General features: G+C 40.6%; 1 protein-coding gene across 2 annotated transcripts; it reads right to left on the bottom strand.

Annotated features, from left to right (window-relative positions):
• Nucleotides 1-304: 304 nt before the first annotated feature.
• On the bottom strand, nucleotides 305-26961 carry LOC111851298 (transient receptor potential cation channel subfamily M member 5-like). Of its 2 annotated transcripts, XM_023826064.2 has the most exons (28): nucleotides 26707-26961; nucleotides 25133-25194; nucleotides 21494-21671; nucleotides 17876-18056; nucleotides 17141-17310; nucleotides 16858-17035; nucleotides 16023-16087; nucleotides 15730-15951; nucleotides 15432-15534; nucleotides 15151-15272; nucleotides 14015-14308; nucleotides 13442-13543; nucleotides 12888-13016; nucleotides 12392-12521; nucleotides 10861-11006; nucleotides 10639-10751; nucleotides 7493-7597; nucleotides 7355-7395; nucleotides 7015-7247; nucleotides 6727-6842; nucleotides 6483-6615; nucleotides 5627-5801; nucleotides 5223-5388; nucleotides 3563-3744; nucleotides 3145-3277; nucleotides 1126-1198; nucleotides 872-965; nucleotides 305-712 (listed from the first exon to the last, which is right to left on the bottom strand). In XM_023826064.2, exons 1-28 carry the CDS (start codon nucleotides 26770-26772, stop codon nucleotides 687-689), a joined length of 3738 nt encoding a protein of 1245 aa, XP_023681832.2. In that variant the 5' UTR covers nucleotides 26773-26961; the 3' UTR covers nucleotides 305-686. The 2 variants fall into 2 exon arrangements, with proteins under 2 accessions (XP_023681832.2, XP_072568785.1); XM_072712684.1 differs by lacking the exon at nucleotides 25133-25194.
• Nucleotides 26962-27987: the final 1026 nt, after the last annotated feature.

Genomic DNA, 27987 nt, shown 5'->3' with positions numbered 1-27987 from the left:
ACATGCACAAGGCCCTAATGAGTCACACTCTCTAGCATGATCCACTATTACGTCATTCATTCTTTGCCCATGTGTTCCACACCAACGTTGATCATGAGACACAAAGAACAGAGACCTTGACCTCCAAAAAATGTGCCCAGTTCTCTAAAGAGGGCATATGTGAAAATATTGAAGAAAAAACAGTAAAGAAGATGGAACCAGGCTACGCTACATGCAAACAACTCATTTGAAAGGCTTATGTAAGAATACATAATGCTGAACTCTTCTGTCATCCCCAATCCTTGTTATACAAACAAACAACAGGCAACTTCCACAGTGGTTTAATAGAGTCAAACATGTATGTACAATAAAACAGTTTCTCACTCATGACAAAGACAGTTTTCCCTAACTGCTATTTATGTGCAATTCAATATAACAATTTCAAAATGTTTGAGGTTATCAAATAATCCCCAGGTCAGCCTACCTGCCATTTGGCCCATTCCCCAACCCCCCCACCATGTAACAAACAACATTAGATCAAAAAAAAAGACAAAAAAAAATAATAAGACATTTAGCAACGCACAAGAATGTCTTTAGCTGTCTTTTTTTTTTATAAAAAGTTTATAAAATTAAGACAGGAGTCCACCATTTCTTCTGGTTACAATAAGATATCCATTTGTTCGATTTTTCCTCCAAAAAAGGAAGATTTAATTTTGTGAAGCAGGAGATGGCTCTGGAGGCAGAATATATGAAAGAAATTTATTAGGAAAATCAAAGGAGATTTTTTTTAAGTTTCTCATTAGAATATAAGCGTAGACATACTGATACATTTTGGATGCAGCAAAGATATTGACAGCGTTATTCATGGAAGAAGCAGAGAAGGCCAGGTTACCTTTAAATGTTGGAGGTGGGCGTGTGATGCTGACCAAGTTGCTTTGGGACAACACCTCCACCATCCAAGAGAGGGCATTAGTGCAATAATCCAGCTGGGGGAGCACGATTATATAGTTACCACAATGCCTAGACAGAGTGCAGCTGCAATGTTAATTTCAGTTTTAAGTAAAGAATAGAAAGTTGAGATCTCTATTGCCTGGCCTGAAACATGTAGCCGTTTCTGACAGACAGACGGAAAAGGCCAAGTCAAACCTCATTTTCCAACAGCCTCAGTCTGCGATCATGATCCCGGATCTCTGTCACCTGCTTCAGCATGCTGTCCACCCTACACACAAGGAATACAAGCGAAAAACCCATATCATGCATCTGCAGGTGCACAAGACGAGCCAGCATTTACGTCAAGACGCATTAACGCCAAACTGCAGAAATGAAAGGCTGGCTGACATGATGCCGCATTTACAGTGTTCACAGTGACATGTAATTTGGCACTCTTTATCAAAATCTTTGTGTTATTAAATGCTTAATTATTAAAAAGTAATAATCCTTAAATTATTTTTTTTTTCATGAATTTAAGTCATTTAGTTGATTTATTTGAAACACCATAATTCTCCACTGGAGTCACTCTCCAGGGCAGTGCTTATCCATACACTACTGCAATTAAGTAATAAGCACAAATTACTTTATAAACAGAATAAAAAAATTATTTCATGAAACTACAGTCTTTATTGTTACATGCTAAATGATTAAGGTTTCTTTGAATATTAATCTGGCATTAATTTGGACATCTGATTACTGAGGAGAGTTCTTTATCAGCCAGGAAGTACAGAAGGTATTACTGAAACACACGGTCTGAAGGTACATTTTAGCTGGAATATTTATCAAAGTATTGCTATTTTTCAGCCCTCTATGAAATGGAGTGAATTAAAGTGTGACATTGAAAATATTGTTATACATTGGTATTATTTGTCTTTAATAATTAATTAAAATTTAAATATTGCACTTATATTGAATTCAAGGCCTACACCTAGGTCAAAAATCAACCACTTGTCTGAAACTGTCCACTGAGTATGATACTGTAGAGCAATATGAAGATATGGGGTGGATCATGTGGGTGATAATCAGTGGAAAATGAATGGCTATAAATAAGACATTTAATATAGATGTTCGATTAAACCTCCCATTGTTCAGAGTAGTGGTATTTTGTCTTTGTTGAGATTTGCATTCCTTCCTTATGACAGGATACAGCAGGTAAAACATTGCTGCTACATCTGATTTTGTCAGTTTGAGATCCCGGTATGAGACGTGGGAAGGAAAGCAGAGGGAGAGGCTGGATGCAGATCCCAGGACGAAAGAGGGAGTCTCATGTGAGAGAGACGCGTAATGTAAATACGATGAAGAGTCGGCGGAGAGAGACACAACCTTTAAAACAAAGGAGCATTACTTTTATCTTTACAAGTTCATAAATTCTTGTTTAACTGTCAATTGTTCAGACTTTGAAAAGTTCTCTGCAGATAAAACAAGAAAAAAGGAGAGTCAGTGTGAAGTCATTGTGACTAGCAGTAAGGGTGCAGCTGTGTACTGTCATACACGATGCCGGGCAAGGGGCAGTACTGGGAGTACTGGGAAGGCTGCGTTTCAAGTGTTTCTTCTTCAGTTTTTGCTTGTAATAAAAGAACTGCATTTTGAAATTTTAATGAAATTCAATAAGGTACTATTGTTGCTGCTATGTAAATAGAAAAATTGATAATGATAAAGTATGTCTTGTTTGTTCGTCTCTGAATTAAATACTGGCATTAATGTCACACCAGAGTACAATTTTTAGGACTACTGTATGAAGATATTTCTGAAACAAATATAGAAATGCAAGGGCTCACTTACAGTTGTTTTATTCAGATTAAAATATATGTATATTTAAATATATAAAAGCAGAGTCAGCCGGTTTCTGGAGCAACTGGGGGTTAAGGGCCTTTCTGAGAGGCTTAATGGTGACATCACTCTGCCAGCCACAGGATTCAAATTGGCGACCTTCCGATCACAAGGACAAGCGTGCTAAGCCACTGAACCACACACCACCCTCAGACTACAACTACAATTTAGAAATGATTTCATCCCACGCCGTAGTCACTCTGACGCCCTCCTCTCTAACCAGTGATTGGCAGATGACACCAAATTTCTTGCTCCCTCATCCATGACCCAGAATCAGCAAAAACCATACTTGAGCAAGCGAGAGTGCAGGTGGACCAGAACAGTAGTATTAAAGAGGAGCGTTACTTGGCGGAGGTGCGCTTGAGCCTCTCAGAATCACTTTCTCTCTGTTTCTTGTTCTGGGCGACCAGGAAGCCCTCCTTCTGAATGGACTCCCAGGTCACCAGCTTGTTGAACTTCTTGTCGTCCAGCTCCAGTGCTGAGTGTGGGAAGGCGAGGAGACCAGCTCAGGTCTTAAGCCTTAGCTTACACAAGCCAGGCTCTCAAAACCACACACAAACTCTCTACTGTCCATATTCTTTTTTATATAAATCATTCATCTCTTTTCACTGTCTATTCTGCACCACTGTCCCAGGAGGTATGATGTAATACTGCCTCTTGCTACCACTAATCTGCTTTATTAGTTAACGTGGATGCTATTGTTGTTCCAATAAAGAGGCTAATATCTGAGCCTCACTCATTTAAGCTTTCCTTTGTTTCTCACCAAAGTCCAGGACTTTCATTGAGGGAACCCGGCGGATATTCCTCTTGATGAAGAGGTGCAGGTGAGAGAGGATGATGAACGGAGGTGCCAGAGAGGGTCTTGAGTGGTATTCCTCGATCAGCCTGTAGCGCTGGAACTTCCAGTAGATGTCGCTGTTGTCCTGAACCTTGGTGAATGTGTGACTACAAGCAGAGAAAAAGACATCAAGGCAGAAATAAACGCGACATGAGCTGCACCTGCAGTTCTGTCAGTGTGCTGTGTCAGAGGCACCAGTGACAGGTAAATGAGCAATAGAGAATCCACCCTTGAATGAGGGAATTAAGATAATTACCATCACCAGTCTAAATTCACCAAGTCTTTCAAATTCGTACACCCATCTTCCACCAATTTTTCAATTCAGAGTTAGTCTGACCCCGTAAACGCAGAGCAAGGGAAACATCCCAAATGAGGTACCTATCCAATGCAGGGCACACAAACACTGTGCAATTCAGAGACACCCATGCACCTAACTGCATGATCTTGGGTGGCAGAAAGGAGGAAACCCAAACACTTTACTGGAAGGGGCACAAATATCTTAGTTACTCAGCTACTACTAAAGAACAATCCATGAACTAATATAGTTCCTGCATGAAATACATGATCCATTATGACAGATTAACCCATGAAGGAAAATGGGACCAATATGTAACTAACACTTAGTTACTGGTTCATTAACACATTAAGTAAGACTATACTGCTACATTATTTGTGCCTCCAAGTAAGCTTGGAGACAGGAGTAATTTAACATTCGCTCCTTACTCATGTACCGTGCACTTTATTAGAGCTACGTTGCATATCTATGTATTATTTTTTTTTGCTTTCTTTTCAGTATAACCTTACTGTTCCTTATTTATTAAATATTTATTATCATGGTGGAGTTGACCACCTTGCATTTCACTGCAGGGTACAGTCAGACTGTATACCTTGCATTTGACAAATAAACCCTTGAATGCTTGAATTAATACAGCATTGTGGAAGGTACTGACCAAAGTGGCAAATTTCTAGTAATTCAACGCTATGAAATGTGATGAGGAACTCACCCTTATAATATTAAGCAGGTCTTTTCTCAGCCAATGAAGAGGGAAAGTCTCAGTTTGATGTTTCACGCTGACGTACGCACACACTTTAACCAAGTTTTTCAGCTTTTCTTATTAGTGTTTAAGAGCCCTTTAGGATTTACACCTAATTCCTTAATAGAGGCAATTCTTGCTTTTAAAACATTATCTCAGAATTAAAGTACCTTTAATGTCAGATGCCATACCCCAATTTAGGAGATTTTCTCCATCAAACCATAATTCTTGCTTCTTTTCAGTAGTGGAAGTAACAAGAAAATACATTGCTGTATTTTGCCTACACATAAAAATTGCAGCTACTTTGTGGAGGTACCCCAAAATGTCCCAGTTAGTGGGGTATTTTTCTTGTTTGATAATTGGGTCTAATCTGATTCCAAAGCGCTGATAGCAGTAAACATCACACAGGGTTATTTTCTTCCATTAGTAAAATGAAGTTCACCAATCTTTACCCAGAAAGGAGCACATGAATAAAGATAGCAGAGATGTGACCTGAGATGTGCTACAAGTGCCAAACCAAGTGAGCAGCTAGCAGAGGACCAGCAGCGTACCTGAACATGGCGATCAGCAGGTTGATCAGGAGGATGTTAGTGACCAGCAGGTATACCACTAGCAGCACAATAACCAGCCAGTTGGCATAGGTGTCCATGCAGGGCTCAAACCCAGCATGGATGAGGGTCACATTGTTTGTACAGTTCATCTTTCCCATCTTTGCGGCTGACAATAGACAAAAACACCTTTTAAACAATTAATATCAGGTGGAGGACAATCTTCTACATTTTTGTTTACATTTATACACTTTAAGTATACAATTACATAAATAAAAACTCCGGTCACATAAAGCACATGTGAAAAATAACAATAATATTAATCCATAATTTATAGTTCTATTTTCCATTTTAAAGGAGTATCAAAGTGGGTTTTTGCTAATAAACACATATAAAAGATGCAATACCGTCTAGCTCCTCTAACGGGATTTGTCCAAATATATGCAAATATGGTCTGTAGAAAATGCGACGCAGGATCCAGTCTGGGCGGTGGTCATAGGAGTACAGCAGCGCCTGATTGGCTACTCCATACGCCATAAGCCACACCAGCAAGAAGAAAAGGAAAAAGAAGACATCCTTCATCTGAGAGAAAGGGTGAGAGTAGAAGCATATTATTAATGACCTATTACATCACTAATACCAGCTTTATTATTTACTAGAGGCTGAGTGAAAGCGTAACTATGCATTCAAGTTAATGCACTGAGCACATCCAAAGCAATAAAGAACAAAACCGCTGTGAGGAGTTACCCAGCATACAGTCTGGCTACAGGGCTGCGCACAGACCTTTCAAGGGGCAGAAGAATAAAAGGCAGGGTGGCTTAGGGAAGATTGTCTGTCAGTTTTTATGTGATCAATGGTTATCAAAAAGGGACATTGAGAACCTCAAAAGGGGGGCACTTGTAATTATTTGGGCAAAATGGGCAGGTACCCAGGCCCCACCCTTCACATGCCTGGTGGTCAACTGTGTCTAATAAAGTGATAATGATGGGCAAATTCAAAATTATTTTTATTTATATTTTTAATACTTACAAAATGATATACATCACAAATGTCACTTTGCACTGTTGCTCTGTAGAACTTTTGCAGTGTTACAGAAATCTGCAGCTACAAGCCAAGTGGTATCTGGGATGGCTATGATTGGCTACCTCTCTTGGAGCTATTCAAGTATGTATTGTGAGACCTGCTCCTTATTTGGTCTGAGACTTTGAATAGATGTTGCCTCTGACGGCATTCTTTTCTTTTTTCCACATCCCCATTCCTTACCATCTTGCCCACAATAATAATCTTGGGTCCCATCTGCTTATGGATTTCAAAGATATGGATGAGCCTCAGCGTGAAGACCAAGAAATCGAGGGACAGAACCGCCCGACCACATTCGTAGGACGTCTCAAACATCCTGAAACAATGATCAGGCAAAAGTCAACATATAACACCGCCATCCTTAATTGGTTGGCCAAAATATTGAATTGAATAGATATTTAGTGATTTAGTGATGATGTGATGATACCTGCAGATCAGCGCAATGATGAAGAGAGAGATGGCTGTGAGGTCACACTTGTTCCACACATCCTGAATGTAGAGCCTTATCCTCTGCGACACAGAGGTACTGGCAATAAAGAAGCTCTGACAATGGGAAGGAATGTCTGGTTACTACGGTTTGACGCCTGAACGAGGTTTGAAAAGCTTCTTATGAATGACTTAGACACTACGCTACACATCACTATCCTCGGCATCACTGTGAGGGTTCAAAGAAATGACACAACCCCCCCCCCCACCCAATCAGGTACCATCATACCTGTCGGATTTCTTCACAAACTAGAGTAAAGACCCAGAAGTACAGCACTAACTCCGTTGTGGTGGGGCCTTGGGAAGGGGGAGGCTTGAAGTCAATCAGTAACACATAGGCAAAGAGGAAGAGGAAAAGGAAGTACATGAGCACATTGCCGAGGAAAGTCGTGATCGGGGCGAACCAAAACTGTCGCCATCTGAACACCACATAGGGGTGCTTATAAGTCCTTGCTGAGGGCCCTGGAGAACAGGAGACAGGAGGGTAAAACCACTGAGGATAATACAGGTAATCAAGACAAACATAATAAGGCTAAAAGAGATTGTGAAAGGAAGTGACTTTAACATACTTTTAGATCTGAGAGCCCTGTATTCTTCAGCTTCTTCTTCACTGAGAGGCACAGGGAGAGACAGTTCATTAAAAGCAAGCTAAAACTGCTGAGCAGACGTTCTCAAGCATGCGAAACGTGTAGTAATGCGGAGATTACGTGGGCTTGATGTCAGCGAAAGAGAAGATGGTCTCTCCTTCTAAGCCATCAGTCTCCCATATATGGGGTATGTTTTTATCTTTGCAGTCCTCCTCTTGATCTCTCCTGAGGAAAAGGAGCAATGTCACACTGGAGACATTAACAAATGCTGTTAAAGCTGCACAGATGCAATAAACACTGAGCTTCATTTAGATACTGACCAGAACATCCATATGTGTGTGTGCAGGAGCTTTGCTTTTGCAGCTACATGTAATGCAGCAATAACACTAATTGGATGGTCCTGATTATAGTTGGAGGAAATGGGTGAGGCATGACACAACCTCTGTAGATGAATTACATCATGAAGGAATGTAACAGCCGGAATGATAACAACTACAACAGATGAATAAACAGGAACTACAGTAAAATATGTTATAAAAAGTGAAACTTGGTTTCAAGTCAAAAAGATGAATGACCTCGCTAGATTTCCAACTATCGAACACTGGCTCTATTAGTTCTATAAACAGATCCCAAATATATATCTAACAGTACCTGAACTATGTACAACTAAACAGCAGTTATTCTAAAAATACCTAAAAAGAAAGTCATGGTCTTGGGGTGGAGGGTGACCTGAACATAATGAAAACACAAACATTCCAGAAAAAAAATTATAATGAGATCCGAGATGAGTCAGTCCCTGTAATACATGAACCACACTTACTAACCGTACAGCAGGTTCAGTTAGAAGGTTTTTGGAGAAGTTGTACTTCATCTCCACCACAACTATTTTGGGTCATTTTGAAATGATCTTGAGATCAAAGTCCCTTTGTGTAATCATATGTATCTTAGTCTAAAGTCTTATTTCTTATAAGATTTTTCTTTAGATTATCTATGTTGTTTATCCCTTCAGTATCTGTTTATTCTCCAGCAGCCAACATTACAGAGTTGGGTGATGTACAATGAACCTCTGAAGAAATAAAATAGAGCTCTGAGCTTATCAACTCACCTCGTCCACAGCATACAACCTCCTCAAACGAGGAGGCCATGAGAAAAAGGCAATGAGCAGGACTCTGTCAGTAAACATGGCTCTTAGCTTAAACGATTTTGTCTAGTTTTTTTATGAGATAAATTTCACTTGCATCACGTTTTCCACTGCCATGCTCATTCAATTCTAAGCTATTTGTTATATATCACTGATTACAATTACTGATCCAAATCCAGAATTAAAAAAAAAGTATTACAGTATTCCAACGAACTCTTCAGAAGATTTTTCCTATTAGCCTGTAGCCACTTGCTTCTAAGACTGCTTTGAGATTCAGAAAACCCTCTCCTGGATCAACATTTTGAGGCCACATCAGACTTTTCCCTCACGATATGTCCAGCTGCCCTGCATCGAGGAACTAACTATAAGTCCATGTCGGCATGGAAGAATTAAAATATCACATTTTACACTGTCTGAATGCCACAAAAATACCAGCTAAGGAATTACAAGGCAGCGAGTAGAAGCTTGTGACCTGCACTAAGTTGCACTGCCCTCCCCAAAATCAATACTAGCCTAGTGTAGCATTGTGTCACTCTATGAGAATTCAGCCCTTTATGTTTGAAGAACATAAAAATACCCCCAAAATTTAAACCACTTAATAAAGTCCTGTGCAATAAACACTTCAAAAATCGTGTGCGACAACCATAAAGTAGTACATAATAAAGCTTCCATAAACAGTAATCTGACAGGCTGAAAATAATTTTAAAGGAATGTATATATACACACACAATATTATTTTCATTAAACATACACTCACCTAAAGGATTATTAGGAATATGGTGTTTGACCCCCTTTCGCCTTCAGAACTGCCTTAATTCTACATGGCATTGATTCAACAAGGTGCTGAAAGCATTCTTTAGAAATGTTGGCCCATATTGATAGGATAGCATCTTGCAGTTGATGGAGATTTGTGGGATGCACATCCAGGGCACGAAGCTCCCGTTCCACCACATCCCAAAGATGCTCTATTGGGTTGAGATCTGGTGACTGTTGGGGCCATTGTAGTACAGTGAACTCATTGTCATGTTCAAGAAACCAATTTGAAATGATTCGAGCTTTGTGACATGGTGCATTATCCTGCTGGAAGTAGCCATCAGAGGATGGGTACATGGTGGTCATAAAGGGATGGACATGGTCAGAAACAATGCTCAGGTAGTCCGTGCCATTTAAACAATGCCCAATTGGCACTAAGGGGTCTAAAGTGTGCCAAGAAAACATCCCCCACACCATTACACCACCACCAGCAGCCTGCACAGTGGTAACAAGGCATGATGGATCCATGTTCTCATTCTGTTTACGCCAAATTCTGACTCTACCATTTGAATGTCTCAACAGAAATCGAGACTCATCAGACCAGGCAACATTTTTCCAGTCTTCAACTGTCCAATTTTGGTGAGCTCGTGCAAATTGTAGCCTCTTTTTCCTATTTGTAGTGGAGATGAGTGGTACCCGGTGGGGTCTTCTGCTGTTGTAGCCCATCCGCCTCAAGGTTGTGCGTGTTGTGGCTTCACAAATGCTTTGCTGCATACCTCGGGTTGTAACGAGTGGTTATTTCAGCCAAAGTTGCTCTTCTATCAGCTTGAATCAGTCGGACCATTCTCCTCTGACCTCTAGCATCAACAAGGCATTTTCGCCCACAGGACTGCCGCATACTGGATGTTTTCCCCTTTGCACACCATTCTTTGTAAACCCTAGAAATGGATGTGCGTGAAAATCCCAGTAACTGAGCAGATTGTGAAATACTCAGACCGGCCCGTCTGGCACCAACAACCATGCCACGCTCAAATTTGCTTAAATAACCTTTCTTTCCCATTCTGACATTCAGTTTGGAGTTCAGGAGATTGTCTTGACCAGGACCACAACCCTAAATGCATTGAAGCAACTGCCATGTGATTGGTTGATTAGATAATTGTATTAATGAGAAATTGAACAGGTGTTCCTAATAATCCTTTAGGTGAGTGTAAAAGCACAATACTGTACCTATTTGTTTCATTTCAAGTTTAAAGGGAGAGTCAAAAAGTTGCATGGTGTTCTAAATAAAGCAAAGTGATTTAAAATCCACCTCCAGGCCTGTGAAATAACTGCGCATAAACAAACTACAGGAGAAGCCGAGGGAGATGCTTACTTGAAGGAGATGAGGTTAGTGTAGATCAGAGGTGGGATGAAGAAGGTGAGGATGAGTCTCCACATGTCAGTGCTTCTCTCCATATCACCCCACCAGATCTGAGACAGCAGGGCCTTACAGAAAGAAGAAAGGGATAAATTGGAACCTTCTAGAAATTAAAGTTAAAAGCAGCACAGCTTGCGTTCTCTCTCACACACACTCGTCCTGTACTACAGTCCACACCTGCACGCCATCATGGCTGAAGAAGTGGCGGGCGTCAGCCGCCATCGCCATCTGCAGGCAGGTAGCCCCACCCCACGCTGCCGACTTGGCAATGAGTAGCGTGAATGAGCGACTCTCACTGCTCTCGTAGCACTTTCTGAAGATGTCTGTAGAGAGAGATCATGATGGACCCTCTACATCATTCAGATTTAAACAAGTCTCCAATCTGAACAGATAATGTACTTGTAGCTCTCGATCAACATCAAACTGACTTATGTAAATCCAGATTTATGCAAAGAATATGCGAGACATATGAAGTTTACAGGAGTGTTACCTGAAAAATAAATATATTTACATATTGCTGGTATATTTTTCAGTTATATATTTTTAATAAGGTGTCTTGAATTTTATGGGGAGTAAATCTTATTTACATGAAATATATGTCTCTCACACCCCAGTATTGTATATTTCTGATTATACTACGGGACCGTTGAATGCTTGAATCTGATTGGCTGACGAACGTTCTGAGGTGTGCAATTATTTTCAGGGAAACGCACGGCGAACGTAGTTCCAGGCAGCTCTCTTGACCGCATTACAGTTCCATATCACTTCGCATAGTTAACTGTAATAACGGAAATTAGCATACAGTACCTATACAGCACACAGGACTAACAAAAACAACAACATGACAGACGATTTTCCGAAAGTAAATTTTAATATTTACGGTGAATATGAAACTTTCAACAACTGGGCTGCAGCAGTATTAGACAGTTCAGATGAAAAACAACATAAACGGAAGCGGACATCAAAGGCAGCCGGCAACAACAAAAGACATAAAACGATCAGCGAAGAACAGCTAGACATACTCGAGGGAGAAAAACACGAAGAAAACACCAAAAAAACAACAGCTAATGACGTTTTGGAACTAGCAAAAGAGTCGTTGGATGAGATGCGGAAGAAATAATCCTACTCACAATAGCGATTTAAGTAGAAAAACCGGACGAATCCCTTGAAATATATCATCTGATCGATGTCTTGAGGTGTGGCAACCGTAGTATAAGCGGAATAATTGACTCCGGACCGTTGAATTATTAGAAAAATAATGCACACCCGAGGTGCATCACCACCTCGGGTGTGCATTATTTTTCTAATAATTCATCGGCCCGTCGTCAATTATTCCTTACTTAAACCATAGTTTTGGACTTCTAAACAGTTGCATTTTATTGACTCTCATTCACTTGACATATCCTGGACAGAGTCTGGGGGTCTGGAGCCTATGCCAGTCCATCACAGGGCACAAGGCTGGGATACACCCTGGATGGGATGCCAGTCCACCACAAGACAGAAAGAGGGCACACACGCGTGCGCGCACACACACACACACACACACACACACACAAAGCAGAGGTAAGATGTGAACCCATAACCCTGGAGGTGTGAGCCATCCTGCAACCTTAGTTCCTGAAAATACCTTTAAGTACACTGTAAATGATGCATACAAATACTTTTTGTACCAGTGTAACAGACACATTGCAATTTCCCATCCACTCACCATGTGCCAGGTTCTCAAACCTCTGTGCCAGCTCTTTCATGGAGAGCTGAGCCTCTGTCTCGTCCTCCAGCTTGGAGAGCTCCCTCAGGATCTTACACCCACTCAGGGCAGTGAGCACTGACTCTTCTGCCTGAGGGAAACAAGGAGCCCAGATGAGGAGCCAGAGGAGGCAGCTTCAATAATGAAGATGATCTGCACTCCAATATCAATGCTACCAATGACTGTGCGCTTAATGTTTCAACCATGTCAGTGTCACTAATAAAAAAACAAGTTACTATATGGAATATTAATTTCTTCATATTTCTACACCAGTATCTAATGGAAAGGGATCTAACATTTTTGCAGAACAGGTAAAATCCTGCACCTGTGCTTTTTCAGAAAACAAACACTGTCACCACACGATGTTACTGCACATCCATATTTAGATTCTGATTAATGATCATCCATCATATTGTAGACGCGCCGCGCAGCCCGTATGTCATGCGAGCAGAGTTACCATCTCCCAGAAAAAGGAAGCCATTTCTCCGCGGTTCTGCAGGACAGCCCACATGAAGAGAGCAAGCCAGGGAGACTGGCAGCGCTGTTCCCGGTAGGCACATGTGCCCTGCAACAGTCTGCTAACGCTCTGACAGACACCAACCAAAATATTCCATTACAATGCATGCAAGATAATAGCACAGGTCTGTCAATCAAAGCCTGTATTTCTTTGAAGCACAATAAAAACTAAGTGACAATATTTTATTTTAACTTTTGACTTAACTCCTTAAAGCACAAAGATTTTAATTGTCATTATTCACAGGTGTGCCCCAAAGAGGTTAGAAACAAGCCCTAATTCAAGCACAAAAAGCACAATTTAAGCATTAAATATTGATAAGCAGAATGAAAAGGCATCTCTAAGAAAACAAAAAAAACATAAAAATGCATCACTTCCATTATGCAACTGAGAATAATTAAAACCACAAATAAAATAACAACAAGAAGGACAAAGAAAGAGAGCAAGAGACAGTGAGAGGGTGAGAGAGGGTTGGATTAGGTTCCAGGTTGTTGTACCTTGACAGCCCTTCTTGAGCTGGTGTTTTGCCCGAGTTCCAAAGGCTGATAGTAAAATGGCTGACACACGTCCCCTAATATGTCCCATAAGACCCGAGACACCTAAGAGGGGATTCATTACTCAACTATCACAACAAAACACATTACATACTCGATACCTCTCATTGTATTTCATTACATTAACTACAATCTCACTCCATAAGATGTTTTCATGCTTTTATCAAATACATCCATTATGTTTCCCTTCTCTCAGGTTTCTATGACAACAGATCATGTCCAATGTTACATTCTCCCCACTTCTACTCCTGCATTCTCCATCAATCTATTTCTACATTCTCCCCACTTCTATTCCAGCATTCCCCTCACTGATATTCCTGTATTCTCCACCCATCTCTTCTTACATTCTTCCCCACCCTCTCGAGTCTGACCCACACCTTCTCCTCTCCTTCATAGTAACTCAACAGAAGATGCATCTCCTCAAACTACTACAGCTAGTCATGGGTATGAATTGCCTATCGACATCAGCAGAGTTTGGCATTCCTGTGTATCTCTTTCGTCTAACCAGATTCTGACCTCGTACAAACTGAGATCTTTGATGGAGCGAGGTCCACACTGGGGGTTCTCCATACCCTGGGCGGAGGGCTTGCTGGAGTAGGGCACAAAGCCACCAGCAGACTGACGCTCACTCAGACGGCGCTGCAGCTGCACATAAAGCACTGAGCTGTCCGGCACGGAATGGTACAGGGCCTCCAAGCGGCCGTACGTCAGGTACTCCAGGATGTTCAGGCCGTTCTCCATGAAGAGCCGTACAAACTGCGGCTTATCATTCACCAGGGCATCTGTAAAGGAATCTTCCAGGTCTTCATACTAATGACATGAAGGTGATCACAGAGAACATTAAATTCAAATACACGCTTTGAGAGACTGACAGCATAATACTAGCACAGACAATGGATTCTATGCTAAAAGTAGAAAGCTAGTGCTGACAAAAATGACAAGAGATATCCCAAAGTGCTGTAGAAAATTATAGCTACTTTATGAGAACCTCATATTCATTTGTTCTTTCTCCAGTTTAAAGTGTTTTAAGAAATGTTTGGTGTTTATTAGAATGGTTTTACTGTTTTCTATATGTTGTACGTTTTATGTTTTTTCTTTTTGCCATTTTATTTTGTTTTATGCTTTTTGTTATTTTGGGTTTATTCATAATTTTATTGTAAATCACTTTGGGCAGTTTTTATTGTTTTTAAGAATAAATTAGGGTCATGACCTGATTTGTCATACACAGGCAGCTCACTACTGATGCAAGTAATCCATTCCACAAATCCTTACGCAAATCAGATTTTACACAAGTCAGATTTACCTTCCCATACCATTCAAGACACTTTTATGGCAAAAATCATGCAAGCCAAAAATATGCTAGTAACAGGTACTACAGAATACAAATAAAGGAAAATATTGTAAGTGTAAACTTACTTACATGCGTATGTTGCCTTTTTTCATTAGCACTTCAATAAACTCTATCCGTGATTCTTTTTTGCTTAAATCCGGATTTACTTAAGTCAGTTTTACCTATGAGCTGCCTGTATACTAACATTACCTTTAAATAGAGGATACATAGACAGATTTATCTAATTAGACCTATTCAGTATTATAGTCTCTTCTCAAATACAGAGCACTTTCCCTTTGTGTGCTTGGTGTATAAACATTACCTTCCACTGTATATCCCCGTTGAAGAGCTCACTCTTGGCAATGTCCACTCTGTTCCAGGCCACAGCCAGCTTCAGCTCCTCCGTATGTGGGCTGGCACCGTGGGAGCCTCTGTTCTTGCGAGCTAGAGGGAACAGCAACGATAAACCTGTCACACGGCCCTTTTGCTGGCAAGCCGGCAGATTTTCAGAAAAGACCCTGAAGAAGTCCAGGTTGGCAGAGAGGGCCAGCAGATAGCCCGAAGTCCAGGGCTTCTCTTTGAAGAAGGGCCCTGCTCGGATACCTCTGACAAGGACTCTGAGCAGCACTGTATCAAAGTCGTCCGGTCCGTCCTGCTCCCCATGGTACACAGTGATCAGCTCCCTGTTCAGATATATACTGAGAGCCTGGGGGAACAGAGAGTTGGAAGGGGAGCAACAGAACACAGAGATCTCACCCTTCACTTCAAGGCTGAATGATAAACCAGATGTAATAAGATAAAAAGCAGCAAATACAACCACATCTGAACTTCAGGACCATGACAAAGCAGTCAGGCCATGTTATCAGTCCAGCATTTTGTTTCACAGAGAAAGCAAACAGACCCTTTCAGTCAGCTTCTCCATGTTGCTCTCTTCGTCTGAAGGAAAGTGCTTCTTCACTAGATCTCCAACCTGATCCCTCAGCTCGGGGCTGGCTGGCGCTGCCTGCATTTCACTGGCTGCCGAGGCCAGTTTCCCAAGCATCTCGCAGATAAGATCGGCCACGCCGCCCGATCCCGCAAGGACCAACCAGGGCCCAGATTTCCGGAGGGACAGGTCTACTCGCTGAGAAACATGGGGTTACTGTTTGGCATCCACTGGAATTCAAGCACCCATTTCAGTCCGGCAAACCTTACCTCCAGCAAGGCTGAATCCCCTCCAACCAGCATACACAGGACTGGGATCTCAATGCTTCCACTCCCTGGCAGAGGAGTAGAGACATCGTTAGTTTCACAGCAAAATTTCACTTCTTCTCAAAATAGCTAAGAAATGAGACCTAGAGCACTCCTAAGGGGCTCAGCAGCGAGAACAGTCATCTCTGGCATAAGAGAGATTTGTTATTTTGTTTACTTAGCTGCAGAGCAAACTGTATTTATATTCTACTTATTGACTCAGATAACATTTATTCAAAATGTTTTCATCATATATAGATAAACTTTTTAATCATATACTTTTTCTTGTATATTTTCCAGATAACTGGACAAATTATGGTTTAATATCTAAACTGGATTAGATTTTTTGAAGTGTATAAAGACTGATCAAACATTTGAAAAAAGTATAATGTATTCCTCTTGTTGCATCACATTTATCACAATGTTAATATTAATACATCACATTTCATACTAAGGAACATCATTACTGTAATTACAAAACACATTAATATTAAAATAATACTCACAAATAAAGCAGAAAAATCAGTGCAACCACAGCGCTGATTGCATAAGTAGTTAGTTGTGCAATATTTAACTTTGGACACAAGGTGGCACTGTGCAACTCTAAGAGTCATTGCTCCCATGCATAACTAACAGTGTGAGCGAAGGAATTCATAATCATATATCAGGGAAACAGCATAAACATAAACACAAACCACAGGAAGCAAATTTAGTCTTGCATAATTGCTACTTAAATATTACCTAACAGTAGATTATGTGGCCTAAATTTTGGCCTAAACTTTTCCCTGAAGCCTCTCACCCAAAATGCCAGTCCTCTGATGAGAGATGTGGTCCTCCAAAGAGACCCTGAAGCCAGTTTCACCCCCCCTGCGGCCCACACTTCCGTCGTCCACTAGGAGGAAGGCCTCATAGTTGTGGTCCAGGCTGTGAGAGTCGTGTGACGTGTTCTGCACGTAGTACCTGGCCGGGAAGCTGCCCTGAGAGACAGCAGCGGAGATGACGGGGAGGCCTCTCAGCCGACGTGGCCGTGTGCATCGAGCATCATGCCGTGTGTGAGGCCAGGCGCCAGGCGGCTGTGCTACCTTCGGGTTCACCAGCTGCTGCCGGTTCAGCACGAGGCCCCAGGGTGCTATGCCCAGAGCAATGACCTTGGAATGAGAGAGAGAGGCGGCAGCCGCTCTGTGGTCCCTCACTGCCTCCCCAATGCACCTTGTCAGCCCCTCTCGTAATCCCCCCGTGATAATCCATGCCCCTGAGAACAACAGTGAGGGATAAAATGACAGTTCTTTTATAGTCTTCAACAACCAACAGAAATAGACAGAATGCCTATTTATTTAAGACGGAGACAAAGAATTTGACCAGATTTCAAGATCGTTCAATAATTCGGGGTTTAAGAAGTGGCTGATTTCCTTTGTTAAAAGGAACCTGTTACAGTCTGGAGCAAGATAAGGGAGGCCAGCATCTTAACAGCCAGAAATAGTGGCACTCGAAGTCTCCCTGGCCCTGCCAAGCTGGGCGCACAGCGGAAACCCCCACTGCGAGCTAATTTAGCCACGGCCCCCAGGAGCGACGCTGGAGCCCTGCCACCGCGCACAAGCCTTCTCATCACTCGCAGGAGGGGATTGTTTACGTGAGCGATGCTGCTAAAATCACTTCCTGTTGGTATGGCTCAATCTGCCAAGCTAAGAAGACAGCTCAACAACAGCTCGACACGCTGGAACACACAAAGCACTTGTCACGTGGGCCATATCAGTATACAGACACACACAGAGCCTCAGAAGGCACAGAAACAGGCAAGATGAAGGTTATGGAGTCACCTGTGCTCTGTGCAACCCTCACCAGCCCCCGCCTGAGCACCTCTCGGATCCAGCTCTTCACCTTCACCCTGCCCTCTCCGCCCACCAAGGACAAGACCAGATTGGGCACTGGCAAACCCCAGTGGGCGGTCATCAGGGTGTACACGATGCCTGGGGGCGTGTCACAGGACAAGCGCAGGAACTGGGAGGGAAAGACGTGGATGGAGGCGAGGCTTTAGCAAACTGGTGGCTCTCAGGCTAAGGCCACGCTGTAGCTGTGCAGGAATGTATGACTATGGCTGCATGCAGTGACTGACACACCTGCATGAACAGGTCATCGCACACCAGAGGTTAGTGGTTCACACTCAGATGAGAGCGATCTGTTACTAAAAGAAGGGAGAAGTTTTATACACTTCCCTGTAAAAAAACAAGGCCCTGTCTCAATCAAACCTGTACCTCAAATCCACACTATAACAAAGGAAAATAATTTGCTTTTAATTTTCAAAGGTTCTATGACAATGTGTTCTGCAAACATGCATGTACAGTCATGTGCCACCTGCTTTCAGTTCAATGTTTTTACATATCAGGACATTTAAAAATAATAAAGATTATCGGTCCTTACCAGGTTTAAAATTATTTTATTTACAAATTTAATTTAGGTGTGAAATAACATGCAACACATTCCTATATGTCATTATTTAGCAAAAATGAAGCCAAAATGGAGACGCCGTGGTGAAAAATTAAGTACACCTCATGAATCCATAGCTTGTAGAACCACCTTTAGCAGCAATAACTTAAAGTTGTACAGGAAATGATTACTGCATCAGCCTCTCACATTGTGGGGGAGGAATTTTGGCCCACTCTTCTTTACGACATTGCTTCAGTGCTTCAGTTCATTAAGGTTTGCAGGCATTCATTTATACACAGCTCTGTTAAGGTCCTGCCAAAGCATTTCAATCGTGTTGAGGTCTGGACTTTGTTTGATTGGGCCATTGCAACACCTTGATTCTTTTCTTTTACAGCCATTCTGTTGTAGATTTGCTGGTGTAGCTGGGATCATTGTCCTGTTGCAGGACCCAGTTTCGGCCAAGCTTTAGCTGTCAAACAGATGGCCTCATATTTGATTCTGCAATACTTTGTTATACAGGGGAGTTCATGATCGACTCAATGACTGCAGGTGCCCAGGTCCTGTGGCTGCAAAACAAGCCCAAATTATCACCATCAGGCTTGACAGTTGGTATGTTTGTGCTGATACATTGTGATTGGTTTTCATCAAATGCAGTGCTGTGCATTATGGTCAAACATCTCTACTTTGGTCTTGTCTCTCCAAAGGACATTGTCCTTGTGCTTTGTTCAAGTGCAACTTTGAAAATCTAATCTGTGCAGCCATGTTCTTTTGAGAGAGAAGAGGCTTTCTCCTGGCAACCCTTCCAAATAAGCCATATTTGTTCAGTCTTTTTCTATTTGTACTGTTATGAACATTAACATTTAACATGCTAGCTGAGGACTGTAGAGTTCTTGGGTTTTTTGCAATTGCTCTGAGCATTCCACGGTCTGACCTTGGGATGAATTTGCTGGGACATCCACTCCTGAGAACATTGGCAAATGTCTTGAATGCTTTCCACTTGTGAATAATCTTTCTCTGTAGAATGATGGACTTCAAATTGTTTGGAAATAGCCTTATAACCATTCCCAGATTGATGGACAGCAGCAATTGCTTCCCTAAGATCATTGTTGATGTCTTTCCTCCTTGGCATTGTATTAACACACACCTAAACATTCCAAACCAATAAACCAGCAAAACTTCTGCTTTTATTGAGCTAATCACATTTGCTAATGGTCAGTTAATCAAGTGCATTTGATTAGCAACATCTGGCTGCTACTTACCCTCTAAATTCTTATGGAAGCAGTATTCATTTTTCACACACTTCTTCCGCATTTTGGCTTAGTTTTTACTAAATAAACAATGGGACGGTGTAATACGTCATGTGTTGTTGTTCATCTGAGGTTGTATTTACTTAATTTTAAGACTAGATTATTTTTTTATGTCCAGAAAGATAAAACCTTAGAACTGAAAGACGGTGTACCTTCTTTCTCACGTGACTGTACATGCACGTGTGTTTCTGAGGGATGGGTTGGGCAGCTTTGTTGAGAGCACTAGTGAGTGAGTAGCAGGTATGTGGAAGCAGCAGATTCAAGCGAAACTCACAGGCAAACACAATGCTGCTACAACGGCAGCTACAACAGCTCCGATGTGTTTGTTCATTTTCTTTGTTTTTTTTTATGTACAGTAAGTTTGCATCTCTTCCCAACATGCCACTCTCTCCCCCCAACCATAACATGACAGAAATAATCCCTTCTTCATGTTAGTAAAAGTCTGGTGCTACCTTCTGTTTTTACTGCATATATATCATCTGCTAATCTATTACTATTATAATTATTATTATTGTCATCTTTAAATATTTTCGTAATATTCTGTTTTTCAGGATATTCTATTATTATACTGTGTACAGTGGTACCTCAGTTCTTGAACTCATTAGAACTCGAATTTCTTAAAAGTCGAACCAACCAGTTTGAAAAAAAAATACCTAGAGCTCGATCTGAATCTCAGAAGTAAACAGTGAACGCCGACCTAAGATAACTTGTATGCGCGGGGAAATGAGTCACGCGAAACAAAGGGTAAAGCTTCAGTCTCAGCCTCGCATTCGCTGTGATAGCATCGTGCATGTTTACACTAGCTGAATACATATATTTAGACAGTAAAAATACATTTAGACAATGATAGACAGTAACAGTAATTATTATTATATAATAAAATACAAAAATAAAGATTTCTTATTAATTATTTAAATATTAATAATAAACCATTAATACATTTAATTATAATAATATTGTCGTGCTGAGCGGGGACGAAAGGAGACAAAGGCGCATACGTCAGGGTATCGGGGAATACGAGGTTTAATTACAGGCAAAGCAGGCAAAACGCAGACGGACAGTACAATGACTGGACTGGGGAAAGAAACTGAAACGCGGACGAAATACAGAGGACTAATGACAACAACCAGAAACAGCTGATCACACGAGGATTCCACACGGGGTGAACGAGGGGGCGTGGCACACGGAAGGAGCGGACGATCGGGGCAGGACACTTTTTTTTTTTTTAACTTTACACGTTGTTTGGATACACTTATTTTCTTACTTTACAAATTACTGTTTTGATAAATGTGCTTAGATGTCTTTAGTATAGTATATGCTCTTCTTCTTTTATCCGGTTCATGTTGTGTTTAAATGATTAAAAAAAACATATTTAGGTGTAATTTTTTGGGGCCGGGAACCAATTAATTGGTTTTCCATTATTTCTTATGGGGAGAATTCGATCAGAACTCGAACTTTTTATGTATGTTTGTCTCTGCTCTACATACTTGTTACTGTATGCACTCTGGATCAATAAAATTTATCTTAATCTTTCACCTAAATGGAATTTATCTATATAGACTAGTTACACCTATAGTCCCTAGTTACACCTAGTCCCTTTACAGGGAAGGGGTGCGCTGTACTATACAGTGGTCTTATTGGGAAGAGGCAGGTGTAGAAGCGCATGAAGGTTAGGGTTAGGGGCGGCCGGAGAGGGGTACGCACACGGCCCTGCCGCCTCCCGGCTCCGAGGAAGTCCAGCTGGCCAAAGGCGTCCGTCGGCTGCTCTGAGGAGTGCTGGCTGCTTTCCCACCGGCTCACAATGGCTGTGCTAAAGTAATCCCCCACGGCCACTGCAGTGTGTGTCTCCCGTGAGGCTCCACACTGGCAGAGGGCCCCATTGCTGAGGGAGTGAGGAAGAGACCATATGTTACTATGGGGGAGGACCACTTCCTGCTCACTAACCTTTGACCCACTGTCAGTGCCTGGAGTACTAATATTAATAAGAACATAAGAACATAAGAAATATACAAACGAGAGGAGGCCATTCGGCCCATCGAGCTCGCTTGGGGAGAACTTAACTAATAGCTCAGAGTTGTTAAAATCTTATCTAGCTCTGATTTAAAGGAACCCAAGGATTCAGCTTGCACTACGTTATCAGGAAGACTATTCCATACTCTGACTACACGCTGTGTAAAGAAGTGCTTCCTTAAATCCAGTTTGAAATGTTCCCCCGCTAATTTCCACCTATGGCCACGAGTTCTTGTATTTGAACTAATGCTGAAGTAACTATTCGGTTGAACAGCATCCAAACCTGTTAGAATCTTAATGTTTTTTAAAGAACAGGCAAACACAATGCTGCTACAACGGCAGCTACAACAGCTCCGATGTGTTTGTTCATTTTCTTTGTTTTTTTTTTATGTACAGTAAGTTTGCACCTCTATCATTAATTAATGGTCTCCCAAGCTGCTACCTGTATTTGGTAACACTTTACTTGTGGACACAAATAATGTAGTATTATGCTATTACTTATGTATTAATTAACCATAAATTAAGTGTTACTACAAACTCGTAATTTGACTCAACTCTTCTTTGATCTCATGTTTGTTCATCATTAATGAATTGTCACACATCTTGTATCTCAAGCAAATACTATATTTTCGTATTACATCTGTTAATTATGTAAACCTTTATGAACTACTGAATGAACCACTGAAGGAAGTACTGTAGGAACAAATAATGAATAACACATGTAAAATACCAATTTCATGTTTGTTCATCATTAATGAATTGTAACATCATTTATCCCAGGCAGTTACTATATCTACTTATTCTGTAAATCTTGGCGAACTACTGAACGAACTACTGAAGAAACAAGTAATGAATAACACAAGTGAAATACTGATGTCATTAATGAAACATGACACATCTTTCATCTTAAGTAGTAACTATATTTGCTCAGTATTTATTCATGATTTGTACTTGGGTAGTAACTGAGTTACTACTAAGTATTTGTGTCTCCTCAAGTAATGTGTTGCCCTGTATTATCTCCTGGAGGTGTCAATAATTTCTCAAATTGCTGTATATTTCCATTTAACTCAAGTTAATAATGGCCTCAAAAGATTATCTGCCCATATTGGTGTTAAGGGCTGACATTGCCTTTAATTGTTCCGAGAAACTGGTGGTTCTAATATCATGATATGATATGTGATGCTTGTATCTTATTTTTTAACGGCCAAATTTCTCAGCTCTGTTTATATCTGTTTTGGGGAAACACAGAAGATCAAGGCCTTGTGATGTATTAATTACTTTAGGTTTTGATAAACTGACTGTGTTGTTCATGTATTTTGAAGGTTTTAATAATTTAACCAGCTAAAATTCAAACAGATTTTTTTTCTAAGAAAATTTTTATTTTTTTTTTGAAAATATGAGATGCTGTTTTTCAAATGGTGTGTATGTTTAATCCAAGAGTTAATGCCAATTCTTTTCTTAACAGTGAAAGTGATTTTGTCTGTATAATCATTATTTTCTAGTTTTTTTTCCACCGAAAAACTTTTGCAAAATTCCAGAGTTATGATGTTAATTTTTACTTGATAATTAATTCAACTTACTATTTAATCTCTGAAACTGAAGCTAACAGTGAAAAAATTATGGCTTCTACTGAGTCTTCATCCTGCATGCTAAACTATAGATTGAAATCTATTCAAACTATACAATTTATGAACAGTGTGGGTTACATTACAAAAGCTTATTAGCTAAGCAGTGTATCTTACCTGACATTAGGATAGTAGATAGAGAGGAAGTAAAAAATTTGCTTGCTTGTTTGCAAATCATGAGACAATACAAACGCAGATACACGCAAAATATCTCCACACGCAAACAGCTGAGGATAAATTTGAATTTCTGTTAACTCCATCTGTTGAATTTATCTAAAACAAAGCCTTTGCCAGAAACATCTCAAAGAGAATCACCGGGGCATCAATTTCAAATATTTTAAGCCACACTAAGCGAAACACTAATTTGATTGCTGATTGATTTGCTAAATGAGCAAATAAAGTTACCATATTTCATTAGCACACAGATATGGCACAAGGCAACAAGGCCTCCTTGATCGAGCCATAACAAGACAAACAGAGAACGCAGGAGATGAACTCAGTGTGTCACCTTGCAGCTGCAGCGATCAGCACGAGGTTCTGTGGTCGACCATTGTGTAAAATAACTGTGAATGACCTTAGCCAAAGTGCTGCCGGGCATTTCACATGTAACCAGCTGATACACACTGTGTAGCGGCCAGTGACCTGGGCATTCATACTGCAGCGTTATTGGGTTTGTCCTTAATGACTAACAAGTAATAACTGGCTACATGTCTAGAGTGCTGCCTCTAACTCAGGGTTGGTGTCATGTGGGGTATTCATCCCCCCAAATGAGCCATTGACCCCCCCCCCTCCCCAAAGAGAAAAAAACACCACCCCCATTTTAGTTTTTTAATAAATATTCAAACTATAACAAATAAACCTGGTGTCCAGCCCTCCTACCTCCCTGATCAACTTTTATTGTCACCACCCCAGATAGGATGACAAAGAACTAACTCAGTTAGTTCAAAATAAATTTGATAATAAACTATAACGTAAATAATATGTCTCTTATGTTTTCAAATAAACTCTTTTAATCTCTTAAAAAAAGAGAACCTCTGCAATACAACCTTAAATGCTTAATACAATCTTAAATTCACTGTAAGAACTTGAAAATAAGTGTGTGGAAATGCATAGCATTACCAAATATTTAATTTAAAAATAAAAGTGAAATCAAGTACCTTGTTTCATGTTATTTAAATGTTAAAAATTAATCTTAAAACCTCCATTCTCCATATTGTAGATGTACCCAATCAGATCCCAGTAAATATTCTCGGTGAGTATACCGATATGAGTAGGTAGTCATATGAGGCCATTAACAACTTCAGCTTGAGGTACAGAATAGCGCGTCAATACAACATAAATAAAAATACATCTACTTGAGCTCCCGGAAGTTCTTGAACTGGGATAAAAAATAAAAAAATAAAATGTAGTCACCACTGATATTACAGTAACACACTGTTCTTTAAACACCATATAAACATAAATATTCTTACATAGTGTTCTTACATTTTCATTGTTTTCACCTTGTACCAAAGAAACAACATTGCCCAGAACACACCCCTTTTAATGATAATATTAATTAACATATCAGGCAGGCTCACCCACAGAGGTCAAAGGTCAAAGAGGGGACTGTAAACTTCAAAAGAGAAAGAAATCAATAATTCCTTAACATCTGTCATCACAGTACATAAGCTGGACTAACAATGAACGGCAGCCACAAATACTGTACCTAAATGAATCTTCTACAAAGGTTGTACACACTCTCTTCTTGATGATTTTAGGAATCCAGCTCTGAAAAGGATAAACTGTCAATTGCTGGCGCGGTACTGCAAACACAATATATAACACCCATCATCTAACTGCTTCTCGTGGTCAAGGAAATGGGGGGGGGGTGAGGGAACTAGACTTAGGTACACTCTGGATGGCATGCCAGTCCATCACAGGCCACATACATGCACACACTATGCCAGCATCTCCTTGGATTAAAAAAATGGAATTTGAGAGTGAGAAAAAGAACTCACACATTTCTAGAAGCTGAAGAATTTGAGGTCATCGACCAAAATGATTACAGTTAATTTGTAATAAAAGTTAGAGACAGAGCAATTAAATACCAGTGGTGGAAGTGAAGAAGTTTTTCTGTGCCATAACATAGCTGTTACAAACTCATAGCTCCATAAAATGCACATCTTTTACATATACTATTTATAGGTTTTTTTGATGGATCTGAGTATACAGAATATCTGTACCTTTTCCATAATGCCCCTCGATTAGTACTTGATTCACATGTTAGATTTAGTATTGAGTTGGATGGACGGACAGTGGAAAGAATTAGCATTAGGAACACATGGACCCCTAATTGTAATAGTTGCTGGCTATGGGATTTTGCTGCTATTTCATTGAAGCAGAAAAAAGTCCAGCTAGATAAATGGGAAAAAATTAAAAGCTTGTTTTTGGAGAGAAATGTATGGAGATGGGTGGTAACTCTCAGAATTGCCCTTCGGAGTATAGTAGCTGGGCGAACAGAACAAGCGAAGAAAATGCAGCAATATCAAATTCATTTTACGCTGAAGGGCAAGAACAAAATTAGTTTTCTTCATAGCTTTGCTATAAGCAAGGTACGACTTTTCTCCTGATTTCCCTGTAAGCTTCTGTTCACCTCAACCCCCAAACTATGTTGCACCATCCTTACTGGCCTGAGGTGCGAACGGAGACGCGCATACTGTACGTGTCCTTACAGATTGTCCACCCCCCCCACCCCCCCACCGATCTTAAACACACCCCCACCGATCTTAAACACACCCCCGACTTATATTATCGGAAAGACGAACGCAAACACGACTGAATTTTATACTGTTTTAAAATATTGACTGGATTCACACTGTAATTGTCAATTTGGAGCTCAACCAAGAAAGGAATGGCATGAACTGACATTTAAAGATAAAATAATTTATCTTGTACAAAACTCGTTGTCATTCCAACTTAAAAATGCAGCAAAATAATAACAAGCGTTAGTAAACACCTAGCAGAATACCAAGAAATTCATCGACGAGAAATAAGAAAGGAAAAATAGCGCGTTTAAAAATCCGGATATCCAAGTTTCCATAACTATATTAGTTTGCCCTGCTTCTGACGGGAAGTAGTCACATACTTGGACACTTAACGCCATTTAAACCATATCTGCATATAACTATTCAAATAATCACGGCGTTTTCCATATGTTTTCAGTCTTTCTTTTAAGAACATAGGAACGTTCAAAGACTCAAAGTAAAAGAAAGTCCAGAAGGAGCGCCTTCGGTGCGATACCTGATCTTTATCCGTCCCTGTCGCCACACGCTTCCCTCCGCCCTCGTCTTTCTTCGCCTCTCTCATAATTCTTCGGACTGTATGCAGGCCAGTGTTGGTAAGTGTGAATGTGTCCTTCTCAGTGAAACTACTAAACACTCCGTTAACTGTTCTTCTGCAGTAAATATAGCCGAAGTCTGTTAGTGGCCTTATGCGAAGTGCAATTGCCGGTGTATAAAATGTGAAAGCGCTGGTGAGGGTGTGGTTTGACGCGGGCAGATAGGAAGAGGGAATCAAACAGGGACGAAAAATATAAACTTTTCACTGTCAAATAGACCAGATAGAAAACTATGACAGAATATATTTCTAAGCATGACACTGAGAAAGACAAATGAGTATATTTTATTTTAAATAAATTTTACTTCTATAAACATTGTTTGTTAACATAATCTCTATATACAAATTAGTAACCTACATGTCAAATTTGATCTCAAATTTTCCACACATTAAGGTCCACAGTTTTAATATTTATACTAATTAAACTTCTAGGCTATATATACACATCAGTTGTACAGGTGAGACCAGTCAGTTGTACAGTTTATAGGTAAATGCCGATGTCTGTATCTCTCCTTTTGGGGTTTTTGCACATGCAGTCCGCCATCCTTCTCCTGCCTCCCTTGCTTCCTTCTTATTCTTCTCCGTCTCTATAGCAACCCACACAGATCTGTGGAACATTCACTTTGCCACCTATCTCCCGTAGCCCTGGGGGTCGTTGGCCTTTCGTGACTCGTCCTTGCCGCTTGTTTTGCCCATCCGATACAGCGTGTTGGCCAGGATGTGGACCTGGCAGGTTCCAAGGTGACAGCCACTCCGGAAAGCCCGTCTCAGACGGGTCCGGGACTCAGCGCTGAGAGACAGAATAGATCGAGAGCGGAACAGGACAACAGCTCAGGATAAAACCCAAAGCAACATACATTGTTTAACTAGAATTCATGGAAGTAACAAAAGGATTCAGTAATTCATATGTACTGCCCAGATAGGCCTATCACAAACCTAGTATGAACCCTGCAAGCATAATACAAGGTCAGTAAGTGCTGAGTTTGTTTGTTGTAAGTCTGTATGAAGCACCTGTTGGTTTGTTGTACAGGGTCCTGCAAGCCCACGTGCTGGATGTCTCTTTTCAGAATTTTCTCTTCCCTCTTGATGGTTAATATCTCCAGTAAAGGCAAGAATGTCTGTGATGCGTTGCTGGATACAAAACTAAGAAAGAGTATCATTATTTTTAATATTTTTGTTATATAT

This window comes from Paramormyrops kingsleyae, chromosome 5 (assembly GCF_048594095.1).
Source record: "Paramormyrops kingsleyae isolate MSU_618 chromosome 5, PKINGS_0.4, whole genome shotgun sequence".
NCBI lineage: Eukaryota > Metazoa > Chordata > Actinopteri > Osteoglossiformes > Mormyridae > Paramormyrops > Paramormyrops kingsleyae.
This window is presented reverse-complemented; position numbering and strand designations above follow the sequence as displayed.